The sequence below is a fragment of the Myotis myotis genome, unplaced genomic scaffold (genome assembly GCF_014108235.1).
Source record: "Myotis myotis isolate mMyoMyo1 unplaced genomic scaffold, mMyoMyo1.p scaffold_m19_p_2, whole genome shotgun sequence".
NCBI classification, from domain to species: Eukaryota; Metazoa; Chordata; class Mammalia; order Chiroptera; family Vespertilionidae; genus Myotis; species Myotis myotis.
In genome coordinates this window covers 166,886,167-166,911,288 of record NW_023416324.1, presented here as the reverse complement: position 1 = coordinate 166,911,288, position 25,122 = coordinate 166,886,167, and the positions used below count along the sequence as shown (strand labels likewise).

Genomic DNA, 25,122 nt, shown 5'->3' with positions numbered 1-25,122 from the left:
CTTCTTGTCATGCAAATCCCTGAATGGCTTTGTTTCTCTCAAAATTTTTGTATTAAAAAATACTGAAGGTGGCCCTCTTAGCGCAGTAGGCAGCGCGTCAGTCTCATAATCTGAAAAAATACTGAACAAAACTGATGTGTGAGCTCAGTAAGGTCAATGCTCAGGCTATACTTAGTGACCTGAGGAAAAAAAAACTTCCATTTTCCAGTAAAATCCTTTTGTAAGCCACAGCTTTATAAAATGTGACAAAGGCAGCTGTGCAGAGGGCACAGAGAGATCTGTACTTCTGACCATGAGACTGGCCTTGGGGAGCTCTTAGAACAGTAATGCCACCATGGAGTGAGAGGAGGAGGGGGAGGAGAATAAGCGAAAGCAACATCCTCTCATTCATTCACCCAGCTGAGCACTCCCTGCCATTTCTATCCACCTCCGTCTGGGTCTGCAAACCCCATTTTCAAGTCATAAATTGTCGTTAATTAATTTCAGGCATGTAAATAGATCAATGTATAAATCTAAAGTTGAGATTATTTGGCAGAAGCAGCAATCCTAGACTGGGAAAGTCAGAAAGGAAGTGAGCAGCTGCCTCAGTTCTGCATTTCACGGGTAAGGATGTCAAGTCAAAGTTTCAGCCTCTACCCACATCTTTAGCTTCCGTGATGAACTGGTGGAACAGAAGACGGCAGATGCAACATTTCAATGCCTGTCTCTACCCAAGTCACATGAAGAGTCTGTTTATCCTGAAAACAAATGAAAAGTGGTCTAGAAATTCAAACATTCTCATCTCAACTGCCATTTCAAAATAAGGCTCAATATATCTGGAAATATCTTTGAACAACAGTGCTTTTACATGGGGGATTGACATTTGACTTTTTGAAATTTCTATATTATTCTTAACTACATAGACCCAGGCATATGTGCTCTCTGATGGCTGATGAATGAATGTCTGGACCCAGTTGTAGATTGAAAACTGCCATCTAAACTTAGAAAACCAGGATCACACTACATTAGTATAAAATTCAGTGCCATGGAGCAAATGGTCTACGAAACATGATACTTTTGAATGAACTGCTAATAGGATATCACTATAAAACAGAGAAACACAATTATTGTAAATTATTACAGCTTGATTTCTGCCATATACAATGCATGTTTTCTTAAAAAGTAAAAAATATTATTTTCCAGCTAATTAACAAAAGTAGAATTTTAGACAAGTTGCCAGTAATCCTCCACTGGCGAATATTTATTCTAAACAATGTTTGGATCATATATTCTTTGTTTACCTACTAAGGACATTACAGCATAAGAGGTACATTTTTTAAATTGGCTATTTTCCTCAGAGAGGAGCATTAATTACATCAATCCAATCAGTTAAAAATGTGTTTTTACCTGATATTAACAAAGTAACAGTAACAGGAAGTGATGCTCATCCTTCCTTTAGCCTAAGTAGTAGTTAACGCTCCATTTAATGGCAAAAAGTTTTACCCTCCAGGTCAGCATACGGGGAGTGTGTAATAAAAATCTTTCCCGGACCCCTATGAACGACCAGCTGGAAATGAGACAGCCCCACCAGCAGCCTTGGACGGCTCCAAGGAAGTGGTTCTGCAGAGAGCTTTGCAGAACAAAGTGCAGGTATTTTCCTGAGGACCAGGCTGAACTCTCGAGCAGCAGGAAGCCGCCTGAACTCAGAGTTCAGCAGCTGCTGCCAAGCACAAGCTTCCTTTTCCTTCCCAGCATCCCATCCATGGCTGATCTTGTCAGGAAATTTTCCTCAGCAAGGTAATGATCTGATCCACATAATCAGCACTTAGCTGTAACCAGCCAATGCACGGAATCCTCCCAGGAAGTGTTAGTCACCCTGAAGCAGGGGTGGGGAACCTTTCTTCTGCCAAGGACCATTTGGATATTTATAACATCATTCGAGGGCCATACAAAATGATCAACTTGAAAACTGGCCTGTTCTATTTGGTCAAACATTTAATTAACTCACCCTAAATGCCTTGGCAGGGCCAGACCAAGTGATTTCATGGGCCTTCTATGGCCCACGGGCCAAACGTTCCCTATCCTTGCAAAGCAACTTCTAGTCAGTGATGTGAAAGCAAGTGTGTGTGTAAAGGGTGGTGCAGAAATCACTAAGGATCCTTCAACTAGCTCTAGAAGCTGCCTGTTGCCCTGCTTCCCCATGTCTCAGCCAGAAAATAAAATTAGCCATGTAAGAAAATGCCTCTCATTTTCTCTGAAGCAATTATGTACAACTAGAGACCTGGTGCATGAAATTCGTGCACAGTGGGGGTGGGGGTGTCCCTCAGCCAGGCCTCCACCCTCTCCAATCTGGGACCCCTTGGGCCAGTAGGGATTTGGCCTAAACCAGCAGTCAAACATCCCTCTCACAATCCAGGATTGCTGGCTCCTAACTGCTCACTTGCCTGCCTCCCTGATTGCCCCTAACCACTTCTGCCTGCCAGCCTGATCACCCCTAACTACTCCCCTACCAGCTCTATCCCTGCAACTGCCCTCCCCTGCAGGCCTGGTCACCCCCAGTTGCCCTCCCCCTGCAGGCCTGGTCTCCCCAAGCTGCCCTCCCCTGCTGGCCTGATCTTTCCCCCAACTGCCTTCCCCTGCTGGCCTGATCTCGCCCCCAACTGCCCTCCCCTGCAGGTCTGGTTGCTCCAACTGCCCTCCCCTGCTGGCCTGATCGCCCCCAACTGCCTTCCCCTGCTGGCTATCTTGTGGCAGCCATCTTGTAATGACATGAAGGCGGCCATCTTGTGATGACGTCACACGAGGGCGTGATGCCACCCTCGTAATATCCTTTTATTATATAGGATAACTAGAGGCCCGGTGCACAAAAATTTGTGCAGAGGGGGCATCCAGCCTGCCCCCTATCACATACTGGGAGCCCTAAGGGGATGTCCTACTGACGGCTTAGGCCCGCTCCCTGCTCCCCTTGGGGAGCGGGCCTAAGCCACAGTCTGGCCTCCTGTTGTGGGAGGTGACCGGGCTGATTAGGGGAAGGCACCAGCCCCATCACCCCGCTGTTGCAGCCACTGCCAGTCACCGCAGCCACCAAGGTGTTTTCATCAACATGTACTCCAGTCCCTTCACCATGAAAAAATGACAACTTTCTTTAGGCATTTTCAAGATGTGTCTTTCATAGGATATAACATTTCTTTTTTTCTTTCTCTTTTTATCCTCACCTGAGGATATGTTTCCATTGATTTTTAGAGAATGTGGAAGAGAAAGGGAAAGACAGAGAGAAACATCAAAGTGAGAGGAACACTTTGATTGGTTGCCTTCTGCATGAGCCCTGACCTGGGCCCGGGCCAGAGAGGAGCCTGCAACCTAGGTACATGCCCTTGGTCAGAATTGAACCCAGACCCTGCAGTGGGCAGGCCAAGGCATTATCCAATGAGCTAAACCAGCTAGGGCAGGATATGACATTTCTTAGCCCTTCAGCAGCGGACCTTCCTTTTTTCCTCCAGGAGTGTGGTAAAAACCCTAGATCACCTTATTGGATTCTTATTACTCAAGTTACTAAGAATATTACCAGTGGCATACAGGGAGCTTAGCCAATGAGCAGTCAGAAAAGGTGTTTCCTCTGTAGTTCACACCAATTGCCAGCTCGGCCCCTGCCCAGGCCTAACGCCTCTGGCCAAGTCATTAGCCCTGGGAAGGGGACCCCCAGACACCTCCGATTGCCAGCTCTGCCCCTGCTCCACATGATTGCTGGCTCTGCCCCTGCTCCCTGCCATTGCCGGCTCCCTCCAAGCTCTCCGCCATCACCGGCTCCACCCCTGCTCCGCGCCATCGCCGGCTCCCCCCCTGCTCCCTGCCATTGCTGGCTCTGCCCCTGCCCAGGCCTAACGCTTCTGACTGAGGCATTAGGCCTGGGCAGGAGACCCCTCAGCTCTGATTACAGGCTCCGATCTCTGCAGGGCACCTACATATGCAAATTAGCCGCCATCTTTGTTTGGTTAATTTGCATACTCATCCGATTGGCTGGTGGGTGTAGCGAAGGTACGGTCAATTCACATGTTTGTCTATTATTAGGTAAGACTAGAGGCCCGGTGCACAAAAATTTGTGCACTCGGAGGGCGAGGAGGGGTCCCTCAGCCCAGCCTGTGCCCTCTCACAGTCTGGGACCCCTCGGGAGATAACGACCTGCTGGCTTAGGCCTGCTCCCAGGTGGCAGAAGGCAGGCCCAATCCCTAGGTGCAGCCCTTGGTCGGGCTCAGAGCAGGGCCAATTGGGGAGTTGGGGCGCCGCCCCCTGTCATGCATAGAGCAGGGCAGATTGGGAGGTTGTGATGCCACCCTCAGTCATGCTCAGGGTAGGGCCGATTGGGGGGTTGGGGCACCACCCCCTGTCACACTCAAGGCAGGGTCGATGGGGATGTTGCGGCGCCACCCCGTCACGCACAGAGCAGGGCCAATCAGGGGGTTGGGACGCTGCCCCCTGTCACGCACAGAGCAGGGCCCATCAGGAGGGTTGGGGCTCTGTACCCTGTCACGCACAGAGCAGGGTCAATCAGGGGGTTGGGGAGCTCCCTCCTGTCACTCAGAGTAGGGCTGATAGGGGAGTTGGGATACCGCCTCCTGTCACACACAGAGCAGGGCGGATCAGGGGGTTGGGGCGCCACCACACTCACACTCAGGGCAGGGCCGATGGGGAGGTTATGGCTCTACCCCGTCACACACAGAGCAGGGCCCATGAGGGGGGGTTGGGACACCGCACCCTGTCACACACAGAGCAGGGCTGATCAGGGGGTTGGGGCGCCACAGGCTGTCACACACAGAGCCGCAGGGTGAACAGAGGTTTGGGGAGCTCCCCCCTATCAGGCACAGAGCAGGGCTGATCAGGGGGTTGGGGCGCCTTCCCCTGTCACGAACAGAGCAGGGCAGATAGGGAGGTTGTGGCCCCGCCCCCTGTCACACACAGAGCCGCAGGGCGATCAGGGGTTTCGGCGCTGCCCCGTCACACTGATCCCAGTGCCGGGAGGCATATTACCCTTTTACTATATAGGATAGAAGCCTGGTGCATGGGTGGGGGCTGGCTGGTTTGCCCTGAATGGTGTCCTGGATCAGGGTGGGGGTCCCCACTGGGGTGCCTGGCCAGCCTGGATGAGGGGATGATGGCTGTTTGCAGCTGGTCACACACCCTTCAGGGTGGGGGTCCCCACTGGGGTGCCTGGCCAGTCTGGGTGTGGGGCTGAGGGCTGTTTTCAGGCTGGCGAGTGACTGAAGCTCCCAACTGCTCCTTTTTTTCTTTTTTCTTTTTTTATTCTGGGCCAGCTTTAGCTCTGGCTCCAGCTCTGAGGCCTCTGCTGCTGAAAGCAGGTATCTGATGTGTTTGTGTTCTATAATCGAAACTCTGTATCAACTCCAGCTCTGAGATTCTGCGGGCTGAAAGCAGGTTTCTGGGGTTTTGTTTAGCTTCTATATTTGTAACTATGTTTCAAACTGCAAGTTCAGAGGCCGGCAAGGCAGGCGGGGAACGTTGGTTTCCTCCGTCACTGAAGCAAGCAAGCCTCATGTTCACTTCAAGCTGCCTGGCTGCCGGCCGCCATCTTGGCTGGCAGTTAATTTGCATATCGCCCTGATTAGCCAATGGGAAGGGTAGTGGACATACGCTAATTACCATGTTTCTCTTTTATAGATAGGATTGTGGGGATAATCCTATTTTTAAAATGTCTGGTCCTGACTGGCTTCATCACTCTAAAACTAGTCTTTACTTGCACCTTTGGATCTTCCAGTTCAGATGAGAAAGGCAGAGAATAATCTACTCTTAAAATATGTGAAATGAGGACTCATCAGAGGATTGAAAACCTGTTCAGTTACAGCTGGTGAATTCCCACAACCAAAGAAATCAGTTGTAAGTAAGGCTGAAATCATGACTCCTTCAGGCTTTTTATATTGTACTTAAAACAAGAGATTTTAACCAATCTTCTAGGATTCAGAAGAAAAAATTAGTAGTTCAGTGATTTTCTAAGTTTCAGACAAGGAAAGATATCAGACTCCATTCTAGTTCTACCTACCTTCAACAATGCCTGGCCTAAGAGTCTTAGGTTTATAGTACCAGGAATTTAAAAAGTTTTAAAATTAGATCCTCCCTAGCCTGTTTGGCTCAGTGGATAGAGCGTTGCCTGGGGACTGAAGGGTCCCGGGTTGGATTCCAGTTAAGGGCATGTACCTCAGTTGTAGGCTCCTTCCTGGCTCAGGCCCCGGTTGGGGCACATGCAGGAGACAACCAATTGATATGTTTCTCTCACTCTTTCCCTGTCTCTTCCATTCTCTTTCTAAAAAAAAAAAAAAAATCAATGGGAAAATATCCTTGGGTGAGGATTAAAAAAATTTACTAGATCCCAGGAGCCTCTGGACTTGTCATGAAGTTTAACAAGAATCTGCAGTGTTTTTCACTAGGACTAAGGTGCAAAGGGAAACGAAGTGCCAAGAGGATCACTCAAGCTAGGTTAACACATCAGTAATTCAATTTTGTCTGCAAACACAGCACTTAAAATATTGAAAATGCTGCTAATCATATTTGAGATGCCAATTCCAAGCACAAGTATAGCAGTTTATACTTGACTAAAGGAGCCAATGCCTTTGAATATGCTTGCTACTTCAGCAGTTTGTAACCATTTCTTTTAACCAAGGAAGTTTAGCATAATGGTTAAAGTATAATAAACTTTAACAGACTTTCACCAGGTATATATTTATTAGTTATAGAGGCTTTGCTATTCTTTGGAATTAATTAAATCAGATAGTATAAACCAGCTTTTAGATAAACTATATGGATACCCTTGATATATGTCCCCAGAAAGAAAAAGAGCACACGCAATAACTTTAAACAGTTTAAATACACTGAAATAGTTTGGTACACCTGTTTAAATTAATTTTGATGAATTGAACCACATTCAAACTGCTAAAAGAACTAAGTGTTGACTCATTTAAGTAGAAAGTCCAGTGGGGAGAGAGGTCTCAGACTTGGGAGGGAGGAGGGCAGAGTCTGGTGACTCATGTTACGCCCCACCACGCCCAATCTCTCAGTAGTATCATCCAATGCCAGCTTCATCCTCAGGCTGGCTCTAGCCATGATTATGGGATAGCTGTCAGAGTGGCAGAGGCCAGGTGCTTCCTCTTCCATGTCCAGCATGCATGCTCTGCCCAGCATCCCAAGCTAGGATCCTGAGCATGTCCCTGATGGGAGCAGTTTACATTCCATACCAACCCCTAATTAATGACTGAGGCCAGGGAAATGGTTGTGTCAATGGGCCTACACCAATCGGGGTAGAGTCTGGAGCTGGGGATAAAGTCATTTCCCAAGAAAGACATAGATTATGTGGAGGACAGGTAGTACTGGTAGTAAAAAATAGGGAAAGGGAAGAAAGAACACTGGGTGTTCCCTATGTGAGCATCTGGCCTCAAAGACAATAGTGAGTCCCAACTTTACTGAAAATTACTGTTGGGATTACTAATAAGAAAATATTTTTCAGCCCCAACTAGTTTGGCTCAGTGGCCTGCAGATTGAAGGGTCCCGGGTTTGATTCTGGTCAAGGGCACAGCCCAGGTTGCAGGCTCGATCCTGAGTAGGGGGAGTGCAGGAGGCAGCCGATCAATGATTTTCTCTCATTATTGATCTTTCTATCTCTTTCTCCCTCTCCCTTCCTTTCTGAAATCAATACAAATATATTTTTAAAAAATAGTTTCCATATTACAAACTAACAACAGCAATAACAACAAAATTCCAAGGCCAGTATGTTTCTTTTATTATGATTTTTTTTTTTTTTTTGCGTGTTTGACTTAAGATGGTTGAAGGATTTCATTTTCATTTATAAACATTACATTAATTCCCATGCAAAAACCCAGGACCGCATATGCCTGATTTCGATCAAACCTGTAGGTCTGGACATTCAAGATCAAAGTCAAAATGTTGCTTGACCTTTCCAGTAGTAGACATCATGGTCATCTTTGAGAGATCAGCAGGCCCCCTGACCTCTCAAACCCCACAGTTGGCAATGAGTCCATACAAAAACGGAGCCAATGCCATGTGGCACCTAAACCCGGCAGGAAACTTCGTTCATGAAGACAGGATAGCTCTACTCCAAGGCTGGTGCCCACAGACATGTCCTGGTTCCTGCTCTATAGCAAAACCTGTTTTGGAACAGGCATGATATCTTCTATTTGGGGATTATAAATCCTTCCTGCCAGTTTTCCTCAAAACTCTCAGTAGAAGCAAAGAGACTTTACAAAAAAAGCTAACCTCTATAACCCCAAAAGAAATACATACAAAGACACCTATTCTATCAAGTATATATTTTACCCAGCTTCAGATAAAGTCACTCAGCAGGTATAAAGCTTTAAAAACTTCTCTCAGTAAGATAGGAACCAGGAATATCAAAGAGGGCAAAACAGAAGCCCATCATGAAAGGACTAAACAAATGTAAAGAATCATTCCATTGATTGCAAGAAATGGGCTAAATTTTAAAAAAAAATATGATAGCATTTCAACAGAAGATGTCAATTTATATTGAAACACACACATTGGAACTCTGACAATGTCAAAGATTTCATTAGTGCAAATAACAATTATAATGGTATGTTCTTTAATAATATTTAAATAAGACTTCAAATAATTACACACACTAAAACTACCATTTGGGAACCTTAATTCTGTTTGGGAAGCTGTCAAACATTCCCTCCAAACCATCCGAAGTTCTGATTTGAGGACAATTACATTCAATGAAGTTGCTCCAAAACAGAATTTGGAGCATTATCACTTTCAAAGTCGACATTGCTAGGTGGGAAGGGGAAACTACTCTGGCCACTGGTCAGAAGAATTCAATCCAGCTAGCATACCGGGTAGTTCCCAGCTTCAGGTGACTCCCAAATATCTGTAGTGAAGATAGCTCATTAAAAGAAAAGAAAATAAAGACAAATAAAACAAAACAAAAAATAATAGAATCCTTATGTGTCAGCATGAGGTCTGTTTCCCTATCCCCACTAACAAATTTGCACAAAGTATGAAACAGAAAAAAAGCAAGAGAATTCATGGGCATCTCAGTCTATGGCTCAAGGTCTCCTTAAAAAACAAAACAAAAATGAACTATGTGACAAGAACTATAAACAGTAAACAAAACCAGAGGCAGCGTATGAAATAGTAATATACTGTTCCAGAGCCTGCACCGCCCTGCAAAACAGGAGACTTCTTAACAGATCCAGTCTAGGCTGGATGTGTAGAAAACGGAAAGACAGCGGCACGGACCACAAGACACATGATGCAAGTTTTAGAACCAGGAAAGCCAAAAGGCAGCAAAAATGCTCAGAAAAATTTATCATCAATTCTGAAATGGGGCCTGGTGACATCATCAGGGTTAATAAAGACAGAGATGGACTTCCCCGGGTTCTCAGTCACTAGCTGCTGCAGTTTTTTGGCCAAACGGTCATCAGGCTGGTTGGGGTCCCCTCCGTCCGACTGCGGGGAGGGGATGCTGGTGGTGCTCCCCCGCCTCTGCAGCTCCAGCGTCAGCCGGTTGGCGGCCTTGACATGCTCGATGGCCGTGCGCAAGTGCTCTGCGGGGTCAGAGCGGACGGAGGACAGCTTGCGCGCCTGGAGCATGACCGTCTCCTCCGACAGGTGCTCCAGCATGTTGCACTGAGGAATGAAGTAGTTGGGACACATCTTGTTGACCAGACAGTGCTGCAGGTCATCGATGAGGCCCAGTAAAAAGTGGGCTGCATAGTCTTCTTGAGCCAAGTAGTTGGCGGGAAGTCTGTCGCAGGCCCAGAGCATCATGCTCCGCAGGTGATAGGGGCTAATGGCCTTGGGCCGGGACAGGAGTTTAATGATGATGGCTTTGCAGGCCTGGTAGGCCTGCATGAGGCTGCTGGAGATGCACTTCTTCAGCTGCACCTCGCTCCTGGCAAAGGACAGCCGCCACTCATTGTCCTTCTTACCCTTGTAGGAGCAAGCAGGCACCAAGTAAAACCCACTGATGACCTCTTCCTCTGTGATCTTCCCATCCCAAAAGTGGTTCTCCATGAGCCAGCTCTGGGCCACTGCAGGCCAGCCTTTGAAAGACACCACAGGGACAATATCGTACAACATGCGACTGCTCCCCACTCCCAGGATGATGGAGATGATGGTCCCATTCTTTTCTACCTTCTCCACCTTTGGCATCCCTCGCTGGGGTTTCTTCTGTATCTCTGATAGGACGATGCTGATGGAGTCATAGAACCAGTCGGCCACTTTGGTGGGGGAGAAGAAGTAGTTGGTGGCACCGTTGATGTGATCCACGATGGTGCAGCAGTCTTTCCATTTACTGATCGTCCCCTCATCAAAGAGCCGGAGGCTCAGCCAAGAGTGGCACAAGGCTGAGTGGCGCATATCGAGTGTCACAGGCTGATTACGGTCATGCAGCTTAAGGGCTGGCACCAGAAGGGTAAAGTCCATATCGTAGTCAGTCCCCCGGGCATAGATATTAAGCTCATCCAAGTCCAGGTCCACCACGCCTTCCCGGACTCCCCCAGAGAGCAGCAGGTATTCATTGGCCACTGGAAGTTTTTGGTCCAGCTTCTGCACCATTCCTAGAAACAGGAAGAGAAAGTACTATTACAGGAAGCACAGACAATAGGCTTATGCGTCAATATAGAATGAGCCTCCAAAACCACTGCTCATTCTTAGTACAAAATCAAATCTTAGGCTCCTGCACAGACTCACCTTGAGCCCACTCTGTTCCAAGTGGGAGAATTATGAGATTTTTCTCTCTCAGTGGCAACAGTATCACTTTCAATCATAAACTCCTCTTCCCCCAGTCATTACCTGGACTAATGGTACTGCCACACTCAGTGACCAGGCTGAAAACCTCAGTAAGCTTCAACTCTTCCTTCCCGGTTCTCCATCTCTGTTGCCATCAAACAAAGCCAGGCTCTCCGGTCTCTTGCCAAAGCAGTCTCCTCCCCCAGGCTCTCCCTGCTTAAAAAAGTTCTCTATACCAGCGAAGGACACTGTGGGCTGTGGACACTGGAAGTGGGACACTTTCAGAGGGCAGGGAGGTCACAATTCTTTTTTTTTTAAATATATTTTATTGATTTTTTTACAGAGACGAAGGGAGAGGGATAGAGAGTTAGAAACATCGATGAGAGAGAAACATCGATCAGCTGCCTCCTGCACACACCCTACTGGGGATGTGTCCGCAACCAAGGTACATGCCCTTGACCGGAATCGAACCTGGGACCCTTGAGTCCGCAGGCTGACACTCTATCCGCTGAGCCAAACCAGTTAGGGAAGGTCCCAATTCTTTTCATTGTGCTAAGACATTGTCTTTTCACTGTGGTCACACTTGAACTGATGGTATAAAAGCAATTGGAGGGCAAAGCTGCTTAGTACTAGTCAAGACAATGGCACCCGACTGCATGAGCAATCACTGGATTCTGTGCTATTGGCATGCACTAGCATTAAAAAATAAAAATAAAAATAAAAATCCAGTCGCACTTAAGAAAATCCTCAATGGAAACAAAAAAATTAGTTTTGTTAAATGCCAACTCTTGAGCTACCTTTCTTATATCCAGATACCCTGTGTGAGGAAATGGGAAGTAACCGGAAAGCACTTCCTCTTCATGCTGAAACACAAAAGCTGCTTTAAGGAAAGTGCTCATGTGCCCTGGCTGGGTAGCTCAGCTGGTTAGAGCATTGTCCCAATACATCAAGGTTTCCAGTTCTATCCCCAGTCAGGGCACATATAAGAATCAACCAATGAATGCATTAATAAGTGGAACAACAAGTCAATGTTTCTCTCTCTCTCTCTCATCTTATCATCTCTCTCAAAAATCAATCCATAAATAATTTTAAAAAGTAAAAGAAAAGCACTCATGTTACTCTGAGTTGTGGCCTAAATTGGCTGCTTTGCTCAAGGAACACCATTTTTACTTTAAAAACAATTGATAAACTATGGATATTCAGACAGTTATTTGATAGCCATTTTCATTTAAAATGACCATAATTAGCCTGTCTTCATGAAAATGACTTAAGTACTTATTGACATAAAAAAAAGCTTTCCATAAAAATATTAATTTTTAGAAGACTCATCGCATCATGAACTTAACATCTTTCCAAATAGTATACTTTTCTGATGAGAGTGGTGGTAATGTAACAGATGTGACTTTTTTTATGATATTCTGAGCTATTTGAGAAAGAGAACCATGTCTCCAATATGTATTAAGCAGGCACAGGGGTCTGCATCCAGTAGGCACACAACTGAAGCTCTGACTGAACGACAAATGGCTAGATGGGATTAACAGGGCGTAAACCTGAAGTGCTTCGATAAAGGCTAGACATAAGGTTCTACCAACAACATGCAAATGTCCCCTCCCTGCCCCCTGTCTGTTATAATACCTTTACTTGTGCTTTATTAAGGGACAGACTACCAGCATCACTCTCTGTGATTTATTTAACAACTTTCCCCACAGATTGCAAAGAACTACTACAAACTCATTCCATTATTCACTGAAATTACCTTTAATCAACATCATTTGTTATTCATAGGACAGCCCCAATGCAAATAAATAAACCATTTATATGTATTTATGCTAGCACTGTATTTCAGAATGTAACACGCATTTATGAAAAAAAAAATCCTATTTTTCAAACATTAACCATGAAAAAGTGTTTTATTTAGTACCATTTCCTTCCACACAGATTGAAATATATAGCAAGCTCTTACTTTCTTTCTAAAGCAATCAATATGTTATCCAATGTTAAAGAGTCAACAATTTATCAAAAAGAAAATCCACTGTACCTGACTTTTTGGGCTCTCTCTCACACACCCAGCTCCTTCTTCAATAAAGAATGGCTTATCTCAGCTACTGGGAGTGCTGCCCGTGTAACCCCTTAATGACTGTGTCAGCTGCAAAGAGCCACCGCAACCACAGTCCTGTCCTGCTGTTGGGGTGGGGTGGAGGTACTCCAATAGTTGATCGACATGGGAGCATCCCCCATTCAGGGTACTCTGAAGAGTCATCTGAATCCAGAGTTCCCCTAAGGCTGACACTGGGCCTGCAGGGAAATCCAGCTTCTCCCTTTGCCTGATACTGCTTCCTCCCCTCTCTTCCCCAGGCACAGAGCCCAGGGCTGCTCCTTACTAAGTACCCTAACTCCATCTCAGGGGCTGCTTCCTGAGGAACCTGATTTAAGACACTACCATACTTAAAAAAAAAAAAACAACACAAAATAAAAAAGACACTAACAAATACCGCAACCCAAAACAGCCTTCACTACAAATCGTCATGGAAGATTTACGTTCCTTGTTTTCAAAAGCCAAACATTAACAACCAGGATTTAAAATTATGTAAACACTAAGACAAAGAGTCATTTCTTAATTGTCCCCATATTTCAGTATCTTCCTCATCTTTACAATGGCACACATACTACCACCCCAAGTTGCAGCTTAGCGATGTGAGGAGAAATTAGATTGACTTCTAAGAAGCCAGCATAGGTTGTGAGAATCATTTTCACTATTTTATAGAGTTACATGTAGGTACTGTTCCTTTAAAAGAGAAACATTTGATAATGAAATAATTTACTCCTCTTTATTTCAAATATTCTTTCATTCTAGCATCTGGAGTCCCATGAACAGAAATGGGAAAAATCATAAAATGCTGTCCTGTGGTTAGTGATTAAAACCTAAATCAATTAGAAGTGGTGGTATTATTTGGGTACAACACTGTCATCTCCCCCTAGGCATAAATAACTCAACATTCTGTACATCCTTTTGCATAGATGGGATCAAACTGGCTCTGAGCACACAAGCTAGATCCTGTCTTTACAACCAGAATAACTCCTGCAGTACCGGCTGGGAAATAATTTGTTTACAAATGTGCCTCTGAATTTTGCCTTGGATTGTCACAAAGTTGGATTATCACAGGTGAGAAAAGCTAAAACTCCCTTCTGCCCTCTACTGGATTCAAGAAGTTACATTTTTCTACTTACTAACACTAAAGAACTCCCTTTTCCTCCCAATTGCTGCTGATGCACTTAGGTAAAATGTTGGCCCTTCTTTCAAAAACGCCATATCAAGTGTTTGCCTAAATGCTAACATTGAGGAGTTAGGGTAATTTTGGACGCCTCTTATTCCTTTAAAGTACAGAGAGAACTTTAGCAGCAAATAGAATATGGCTGAGGCTCATTTGCTAAGCTCCTAGAAGTTAGAAACCAAGTCCCTAAGGCCACACTGTTCTGGAAGCTAATCCCTTGTGATCCACATTCACATTTACCCTGCCAGGGCCCATTAGTCCGCAGTTTTATAATTTGGTAACACAAGCTGGAGCCTTCCCCAGCGTTACGCAAATTCAAATTCAAGTTCCCGTCTTGAAAACTTTCCTGGGCCACGTTTAAGTGAAAATGAGCTGACATCAGCTATTACAGCAGATGGGTTGCCATGCAACTAAAACACAGCCAGGGGCTGGGAGGGAGAAAGAGGAGGGAAAAAATGCAATTGTACACTTTGGCTGTGATCAGTTCCAGCAAGTGCACCTCTGAACTGATCCAAGGATTTTTGTGCATTGCAGGAGGGTAAGATCAAGGGACTCTGCCTGTTTGGCTATTAGTAAATTACCCAACAAAAGGAAAAAGCACACAGACCACTGAGCTTGTTACAGCAAAGACAAGGAGATATGGCTAAAGAGCTTATTCCTCTGGGTGGGTCTCTTGTTTTCAAGGATTTTCATATGTCTGCTCTTAAACCACAAAGTAAAACTGCCTCAATTCCTGTAACTGATTCCTAGATTTCTGTTTATTTCATAATTTCTACTCAAGAAGACCTTCCTATTACTGGGGCCTTGAGTTGAAGGAATGAGTTCTTGGTCATCCACTTTGCTCTTTGCTGATTATTTTTAGAATATCAAGTACAGAAAGGAACTCTGTCCCTAACTCCTTTGCCGGGAGCCGGTCCATCCTTGCTGTTTCAAGGGACCTGGCATATATGGCATATTGTTCTTAATATGTTTGCTCACCTTCTTGGCACTATGTGTTTTAACCAAGGTCTCCTCTCTGAGAAAGGTTGTTTCCCCAGGTAGGGATTTTCCCCTGAAGTTAGGGAGGGAATAAAACCTCTTAACTAAGTGCCAGGCGGGTAATTAATCACTTTAACTACGAACAATCGTGCTTAAGCTACATAATCTTTACTCCCTGGAATGGAGATAAGAAACGCCCTAACCTTTGTAATAGAGATTGATAGGATTGAATCAACTGGTATAAATACAGATGTAATAAGACAGCAAGACACAGAACTTAGAATACAGAGCTTAGAACACAGAACTAAGAAGACAGAACCTACAGACAGAAGAACTTCGCTGGAGAGAACATGGCAAAAGATCCTGGACTGAACCTGACTACAGAAATTGGCAAGAGAACCTGACTAGAACCTGGTGACTGAACCTGGCTGGAGAACCTAGCGAGGGAACATGGCTACAGAACCTGGCTGGAGAACCTGGAGAACCTAGCAAGAGAACATGGACACAGACCCTGGCAGGAGATCCTAAGCAGAACTTCGCTGGAGATCCAGACCAGAACTTGGCTGGAGATCCTGGCTGGAGATCCTGGCTAGGCTGCTAATCAACTGAACACTGTCTCCGTGTCCTTCCTTCTTTGCCGACTCCGTCTACACCTTTGGGGACCCCTGGACCTGCTGGGGTTGGACCCCGGCACTCCTTTATATTCTACTAAATAAAACTTTAGCACATTCCACTGACTTCAAATTACTAACCTCCATCACTCAAACACAGAATGCAGATAACTAACAACAGAGCACAAGAACTAAGTAATATTTGAAATCCGGCAGGTAGCTTAATAAATACTAAGTAGCCAAGTGAAATTAGTGCTTATATAGATTCCTTTAAAAAAAACACAAAAAAAACCTGAATAGCTCAATAACATTTGCTGTTTTGCCCCAATTTGTGGCATACCAACAACAGTACCTATCATAACAATGACTCTTGAATGGGACCATGCTGACAAAGTCCTTCTGTGATTCTGACTCTCCACCCCACCAATCCCCACACAAGGGAGCAGTTTCCGTGGTTGTTAATAAACAATATAGAATCTTCCTATAAAAATATTATGGCCCTAGCCGGTTTGGCTCAGTGGATAGTGCATTGGCCCATGGACTGAGGGTTATGGGTTCAATTCTGGTCAAGGGCACATAACTCAGTTGCAGGCTCAATCCCCAGCCCTGGTTGGGGTGTGTACAGGACGCAACCAGTCGATATTTCTCTCTCTCGTCGATGCTTCTCTGTCTCTCCCTCTCCCTTCCACTCTCTGAGAATCAATGGAAAAATATCCTCAGGCGAGGATTAACAACAACAACAACAAAATTATGACTTATGATTGAAAGGGGTAAATATTTTTGCCAAGCTTCCCTGACATTCTGAGAATTAGGCATGGCCACCTTCTAACAAAGTCACCCATTTACGGGTTTTTAATGTCCTCAATTTGGGGAATATTTTAACATTTCCCTCAGTCATGACCAGAAATCATATATATGAAGTCCCTTATTTTACAAGTGAAATAAAACTGAGGTTCAAAGAGGAAAAATAACTAATTCGAGGTCACACAGCCCTAGTGGCAGATTAACAGTGTTGTCTTATTTCCACATTTGTGGCAAAGGTCAAAATGCACATACATACTGTTCTCCTAAGACAATGACCCAACTTGTCATGAATGCGGAATGGCGCTAAAGGGAAGTGGCAGAGGTCACAAGGCAAAGTGCCAGCTTTGTGCTTCGTTGGTTAAAGCTGACCTCGGACAGGCAGCAGAACATGCCTGACCATCCGCATTTACTATAAGAAAGAATGGGCCTGCCCTGACTTGTAAGAAGCTGTTAGTACTGTGGTCCCAAATAAACGTACTATTAAACCTAAGAAATACTGAACATAGACACCATAGAGCTCCCCAGGTTTTCAATAAGCGGCAGCGTAGACATTAATATCAATAATTATAGTAATGTGTTTTATAAATCAAAATCAGTTTTATTTGGCATAGTCTCTGAGATAATGGAATTTAAATCTTTTAGGAAATATGTTAATTCATGTATGTGAATGACCAATTGACCAAATTATATATAGAAACAGAACTGATTCAAAAGATGCCTCCTCCAATAAGTCTTCCTTGATCTCTTCTCATTTTGACACTAATATCTGTGCAAGAGCATTGGAGTCAGAGTCATTTACTACTTACGTAAGCCTGACATGTTATTTAACCTCTCTGAGCTTCCAATTCCTCATCTATTTAAAACAAACAAAAACCCTACAAAATTGCCCTTTTAGGGTTGATATAAAATGTCTAAGCACATGGTAGATATTTAGTTAATTTTCCCATATGTTCTTCCCTTTCTCTACCACCGATGAAACTGATTAACCAAATAGCACCTAGTCCCCCAGATTTGTTTTGAAGATTTACCTGAACAAGACAACCTACCTAAAGCCTCCAGCACACATAAGGCACACATAACAGGTTAGATGAAGGGAAACGAACGGGCACTCTCTCCCCGGCCTGCCGCTGGCCTGGGAATGAACACCAGCTCTGGTGGAGGCCATGCTAGAAGGCAGGCTGGACGCCAGCCTCCTTGCTCCCTCAGGACCGCTGCCCTGTGGAACGAGTAACCTGCCCCGCTCTGTGAAGGGTCTTGATCTGAATTATTACACTGCACTTTCCACACCTATTATGGCGGTGGGCTGTGTTCACGGCTTATTTCCTCTCCTACATGAGATAACAATGTACAGTAAACGGCAAAGAGGCTCGTCAGATGAAAGATATGATCATCGTCAACAGTCTATAAGCCCAGATAGTCAAGGTTTTATTACTGCAGCGGCTAATACAGAAGTTGGGGTTAGAAGGCAACTGCTTGTTAAATGTATCGTTTGTTTCAGGCAACTCAAATACCTACCTCGTTAGCCAGAACCCCGAGATCATGGAATTTGCTACAGGGTATACTATTAAATTTTTTAGTCAGCATATGTCTAAAAAATTACTTACTAATAATCCAAAAGTCAGGTTTTGGAGAAAAGCTTATTTTTCATTATTTTCATTCTTAAAAGTTTACGAAGCTATTCTGCAGAGAGTGCACATGAGTTAGGCCTGGATTCAAGTCTAGTTCATCCATGGCCAACATAATGGACCGCTCTGGGCTTCCGTTTCTTCAATAAAGTTGGAGAATAACAACTACAAGTTGGTTGGGTGGCACAGGAACGAAACAAGAAAAGGCACAGCTAGTCACTCAGTGTGCGCTCTGTGCTTACCTGGCAGTCAGTATGTGGAGGGTTCTGGGCATGTGCTGTCTATATATTTTCCCCGCCCCTAAGCCTTGCCCTTTCCTTTCTCTTTAGCTCTTAGGATAGTTTAAAAGCAAATGGTTTCTGCCAATCAGAACTTTCTGTGAAGACTCAAAGGGGAGTCTAATGAGCCCCACTTAGCAGTTTCCCACAGTCCCGACAGGGCACAAAAGGTAGATTTTCCATTTACAAGAGGATTGCTCACTGTTGGAGGCTCATTCTTGACAGATAAAAACAATAGCAAGATCAGCTGAGATCAGGTGCATTCAGGCTGGTATGGCTGTGGCGAGCTGGGAGAGGTCAATGGGGGAATAAAGGGGGCATATGTAATACTGTTAACAATAAAGATTAAAAAAACAATAGCAAGTGAAAAGCAAGAGTAATGCCATTATGGCATTAAAAGGCTTCATATGGATACAGAAATGCATCGGCGATGACCAGAGTACCTCTCTCCTCATCTTCAGAAGCAATAATCTTGTGATGGAGATGTTCCATATAAGTCAACTGTCTCTCAGTCTCCTCCGCCTGTGGCCCAGCTGAGTGTGGTTTACACTTTACATTACCTTCTCATGGGATGTATATGCACCACTCTCATATGTAAACAAAATTAATAATAATTCCTTCTTATAATAGACTTCACTTGATTTTACCGTTTCCTCATATATGTGAACCCATGCATGTGGTCCAGGTGTGTGTGGAGGAGACACTGTTGATGGCCTGCCCTGCATCCCCAGCCCGCCCATGACTACACTTGCAGGTTGGGCAGGTGGTTACCTGCCAGCTGGCAGCTTCTCCCCCATGGCAGTGGTTCTGCTCCAGGAACGACCAGGACGTGTAGGGGAGTCAATGCAGGAGAACTGGCATCACTGGGGGCAACCCTCAACCACCAGGAGTCAGTGGGCAAATGCCCCAGCTTCTCCGGATTCTGGTGGAAAAAGTCTAAGATGGGAAAAAAAAAAATTCTAAGATGGGCTCTCCACAACTTCCCAGGGGGTCTGTACACTCAGCTTAGCAACAGGCCCTTTACTGACTTTACTTGCTTCTCAGTTTCAGCTGCTCTGCTCCCTCACTTGTGCTTCTCAGTATTACCTCCCAAGTGAACTGCCACACCACAGTGGTTCTCGTTTCTAAAACTCTGTGTGCGTGTGCGTGTGCGTGTGTGTATGTGTAGCAGTGCTAGACAGGCTCATCTCTGCTAATAATTCTCATGTATAATCGACAATAAGAACAGAAGCATAAGCCGATGGTACTGAATTACTTGCTCTTTCTCACATCAAGTCATAGATCTAGTATATGAATCTCACAAAACCAGATCTGAGCACTGTTCTCAAAAAGAGCTCATCAGCTTCCTCCAATCAGCAAACGTGTTTCCCAATGTATTCAGAGTCAGCACGTTGCCTTTTCAATTTCTGCTTTGTTGATAACCCAATTCTTCTCATTTCCCAGAGGACATTCTAAAACCTCTTCCAGGTCTGAAGAATTTTGGACAGGTGTAAATTCACACATCACTTAGAGACAGGCATTTCTTCCCCAAATTACAAAGAAAACAATGGGGAACAAGATTTGAGGAGAAGAAGTTAAAACATAGGTAACTCCAGCTTCCCAGTTTGAGTGAAGCATTGTTCAAATGGACCCTTCTCGTTCATATGTAAACGTCTCAGGTAGTATACAAAGACCAAATAACCAATTCTCATTTAGCCTCTGTTTGAGATTATTCTGCCTGTTTCTCTCAGTGGTGGTGGGGGTATAGGGTGGGGGGCAGTTCAAGTGACATATTTAATCTCTCCATTCAATGACCTTTGTCCATACTTTCTTTAGTGTATTGTATTTGTTGACCTGTCAGTGTCCCTCTGTCTGATGACCAGTGGATTATCTCCAAACTTAGCACAACAGAAGTCAGTTGAAGGAATAAATAAAGACAGAGTTTACGGGAATCATCCAGAATGAAAACTGTCAGGGTGACATACTTAGATTGGCGGGGTCAATATGACACTGTCATTTCCAGACATAATGAGAGACTTCAGAGCAATTATCATATTATATGACAATCATATTACATACTCAAAAGAGATGGAAGGGAGAAGCTAGGATCCTCTATGGTAACTACACAAAGGTATCTCCTCTTGTTTTCTGAGAATAATATAACTCCAGGACATTTCTCAAAGCACCAATTTTCAGTCAACAATCATAACCAGAGACTAGGAGAAAAGTGACTATATAATTATAGAGTGATCTGAGATCAAAGTCTAATACCAGATTTTTAAAAAACGATTATGACAGTACATATTCCCTTTGATGTGCAAGAACAGATTCCATCTCCCTAAGCAATTCCCAATAAGTGCCAGGAGATGGCAGCCTCACTCCACTCATTTACTGGGAGAGTCTAGCAGGCTCCAAAGTCATAAAATCCTAGAATAAAAGCTCTGGGGAAAGCGGCTTAGCAAGGACCTAAGACTATATTAAAAGCATCATCCCAGGGCCTGTTTGCCCCCAGGTACCGCCCAGTGACTCACAAATTTGCCTTTTGGTCTCCCACAGGAAATTTAGTAACTCAGGAGCTGACAGGTTCCAACTAAGCTGACTCAAAACTGAGAGCTGCTTTGTCTGGGTAGGTAGTATGGTTGACAACTGATTCTCAGAGTGTATTGAAGACCCTGTCGCAAGACAAAGAATTTCAAACTCTCTCATTTGCTGCAGCTGAGATGAAAAAAACAAAACAAAAACAAACAAACAAAAAAAAAACATGAATAAAGGTGCCAGGAAAAAGGGGGAGAAAAGGCAGAAGAAATCATCCCTGGTGTTATGAAGATGAGGCACTACTCTTTCTGAAAAACTGATTTGGACTACAAATAAATATACTGAAAGATTTTAGGAGCCAATATGATTAATAAAAAGGAAATGGATTTTTTAAAACCTGGCTTCAATCAATAAGTTCAAAACAAACATTGCTTTAAATTGCATGATGCTTTGTAGTTCCCAGAGAACGACCACAGTCACTTTCTCACTTGTCCCCAGCAATAATTGTGCAAAGAACACTTATAGTTCCCATTGCACAGATGTGGAAACCGACTAGCCACTTAAGTGCACAAAATAGCCACATAGCTCTTTGGCTGAACTTAGACTGACAACTAGTCTGACCACACACTATTATTTTGAAGGAAGGAAGCATTTTGCTTGGATTCTTCACTAGGTTATTAATAGGTTTCTTGTAGGAGGAACGGAAAGGGCAAGAAAGGGCTCAAAATGCAAAGTTACAATCTAGACATGGCAAACCTAGAGGTCTCAGGTATGGCTACACTGACTGGGTTACTGACAAGATGACACTCTTTCCTTATGCTGGAAAAATAAACACATATCACCCCTAGAAAATAACTTGTTTTACATGTCAAATCAACAGTTATTAATCAATTTTCCATACAACACATTGCTGTAATACATAATCCTATCTAATAATAGACAAACATGGTAATTAACTGTACATCCGACACGCTTCCCATTGTCTAATCTGGGCGATATGCAAATTAACTGCCAACCAAGATGGCGGCCGGCAGCCAGGCAGCTGAAGCGAACAGGAGGCTTGCTTGCTCCAGTGATGGAGGAAACCAAGGTTTCCCGCCTGCCGCTGCCGGCCTCTGAGCTGCACTCTAAGAAACAATGTTGCAATTATAGAAGCTAAACAAACCCCAGAAACCAGCTTTCAGCCAGCCGGGCCTCAGAGCTGGAGCTGCAACAGTGTTTCAATTATAGAAGCCAATCAGACCCAGATACCTGCTTTCAGCAGCCGATTTCTCAAAGCTGGAGCCAAGCCTCAGATCTAAAGCCAGCTCTCAGCTCCAGTGACAGCCATAGAAGGTAAATAAATCCCAAAATAAAAAAAAAGAAAAGAAAAAAAGGAGAGGTTGGGAGCTTCAGTCACCTGCCAGCTGAAAACGGCCCTCAGCCCCTCACCCGGACTGGCCAGGCACCCCAGCGGGACCCCCACCCTGATCCGGGACACCCTTCAGGGCAAACCAGCCGGCCCCCACCCGTGCACCAGGCCTCTATCCTATATAATAAAAGGGTAATAGGCAAACTGACCCTAACAGCAGAAGGGCTGGGAATGACTTGTCACTATGACACACATTGACCACCAGGGGGCAGACGCTCAATGCAGGAGCTGCCCTCTGGTGGTCAGTGAGCTCTCACATGGGAGGAGCTCTGCTCAGCCACAAGCCAGGCTGATGGCTGCCAGTACAGCTGTGGTGGTGGGAGCCTCTCCTGCCTCCTCAGCAATGCTAAGGATGTCCAACTGCAGTTTAGGCCTGTTCCCCGCTGGCAAGTGGACATCCCCTGAGGGCTGCCGGGCTGCCAGAGGGATGTCTGATTGCCATCTTAGGCCCAATCCCCTGGGGAGCGGGCCTAAGCCAGCAGGTGGTCATCCCCTGAGGGGTCCCAGACTGCGAGAGGGCACAGGCCGGGCTAAGGGATGCTCCCCCCCCCCGCCAAGTGCACAAATTTTTGTGCACTGGGCCTCTAATCTACACTAATAAAAGGGAAACATGCAAATTGACCATCCCTCTGCTACGTCCACCAGCCAATCAGGGCAAGCATGCAAATTAACCCAACAAAGATGGCAGTTAATTTGCATACACAGGAACAGAGTCAAGACTGAAGACAACTGAAGAATGAAGAGGCTTGGCTTCTCCACTGCGGCTGCAGAGGAGAAGCCAAGCCTCGTTGTGGCCGGCGCAGAGAAGCCTAACCTCAAGGCTTGGCTTCTCTGCTGCTGCCGGACCAAAGGCCTGGGTCCCGGGTGGCGGAGGAAAACCGGTGCTGGCAGCCAGGGGAAGAAGGCCTATTGCACGAATCTTCGTGCAACAGGCCTCTAGTATATTAATGATGATAACCTATATTGTCTTTATCTTGATTTAAATAAATGTTATTTCAAACACTAATATCCTCAATCAAATTTCCAAACAACAAAGTAGTAACATCCAATAAGTCTGCTATTTCAAGAAATAACTGTTAAGAGGTCATAAAGTTTTCCACTGTACGAAGCTAGAACATCCTCCATAAAATTTCAGGTCAATACAACTACAACCATACTCAAAATGAAAGGAAGGACTAAGGGATCAAATAAGTGTTTCCTAGGAAAACAGACACGGAAAAAAGTACTGAAAGCCTGAGAGACCAATGAAGAACAGGCTCTACTCCTGAGCCACAAAAGCTCTTTATTGTTTGAGCTTGAAAATGTTCACATCAAAAGAAACCAATCAAAGCACCATGGGGAAGTTGAAATTTGCAGTTTAAAAGCATGAGTACAGCATTTGAAAGAGGGGCTAATTGTTGCAGCTTTTTTAAACTCACACCTGCACAATAAGAAAAGTCAAAGAGAAAGTCTCTTAATGCTGAAGTGGGAGTGGTTATTTTGAGAGATGGCTTCTTACTCCTACTTTTCCTCCAACCATCAAAACATGGACCAAGAATCAGAGGATTGGGGTAAAAATGGGAACTCAATATCCTAGCCAGAAACTGTGTACTAAAATGGTACCTAGTTATTCTTTTTAACTTTACAGAATTGAAGGATGCTGTTTGAATCAGTTGCCCATTCTGTAACTCTTGGACTCCCGTGGATGAAGTTTATTCCCTCCACAAAACATGAATGAGTCATGGGTTACTGGAGCCAGAACTGACTTTCAAGGTTATGTACTCCAAATGTCATGGTCCAGACCAGGTTGCTGAAGCCCAGAAGCCAAAGGTGACACATACACAGCATATCACCTGGCCCAGGTGCTAAGAAGAGAATCCAAAATTCTGATCCCCAATCCAGGGTTCTTTCCACTCCACCTGCTTATATCCAAGGATCTCTAACCAAGGGGCCTGGGGAAAACATAGGTCCTATAGCCCACTCCAGAAGTACCCAAGCATCATCATCTCTAAGAAGACATGTGTGTTTTAAACCAGCAACATGAATGTGTTTAAAAACTGAGACTATCTGCTCCTTCCCTCAGTTTCAAAGCAGAAGTTTAATAACTGGGTGGACTCAAGAAAGACAAAGCTGTCAAATTAGAGGGAAGGCCTCACTGTGCAGTAAATCTCTAAAATTTTCAAGAGCTGAGATTACATATTCTTCAACTCAGGAAAGATAACTTTGGTAGAACTTTTGGGACCATGACAGTAATTGAGATTCAGGAAAGATGTGCCATCTCTCATTCCTCACAACGGGAGACAGATTAATATCCCCACTCCCCAGCTATTTATTTTGCTTTGAATGAAAAAGATCTATTTTTTGCTCCAGATATTTTTTTTCACACCTTCTATCTCCCTCCACCCAGTAGACAGTGGCTGATTTTTGTCTTCTCTTCCATCTTAAGCTTGGACAAAGCAATTGCATAATCAACCAAGAATCCTTAAGGGCTTCTGGCACCCACCAACCCTCCCCTGGGAGCACATATGTGGGTTAGTGCATATCAGCTGTGGGGCGGACTTGGCAGTCAAGCAATAAACCTGTGGTGATGGGCACAAGCACAGCCCAGTCCTTGAAACCAAAGATCACACAGTTTGAATAGAAGTGTACAATTTCCAAAGCTATCAACTGCCTGGAAGTGAACCTAGGCTCGATGGATTAAACACAGACACCCATATTCAAACAGTCCCTTCCAAAAATTCAGTCAGATTAGGTTTTATAGTTGGGTGAGAAAAAGACTGACAAGCATTCTGTTAAAAGATGGCACTTGTGAGAAAGGTCATTAAAGGACTCAAACACAAGTGCAGTGTGAATTTGAGATGCACAAATCCCATTTTTAAGGTCGTGAAAAAAGTGGCA

The 25,122-nt window shown here is 44.6% G+C and overlaps 1 protein-coding gene across 2 annotated transcripts in view; it reads right to left on the bottom strand.

Annotated features, from left to right (window-relative positions):
• Positions 1-7,745: 7,745 nt before the first annotated feature.
• The window catches only part of MB21D2 (Mab-21 domain containing 2), a 122,820-nt gene continuing 105,443 nt past the window's right edge, over positions 7,746-25,122 (bottom strand). For both annotated transcript variants that reach the window (XM_036349080.1, XM_036349081.1), the window contains one exon: positions 7,746-10,580. In XM_036349080.1, coding sequence (XP_036204973.1) covers positions 9,316-10,580 — 1,265 coding nt within the window. In that variant the 3' untranslated portion in view covers positions 7,746-9,315. The remainder of the gene's footprint in view (positions 10,581-25,122) is intronic.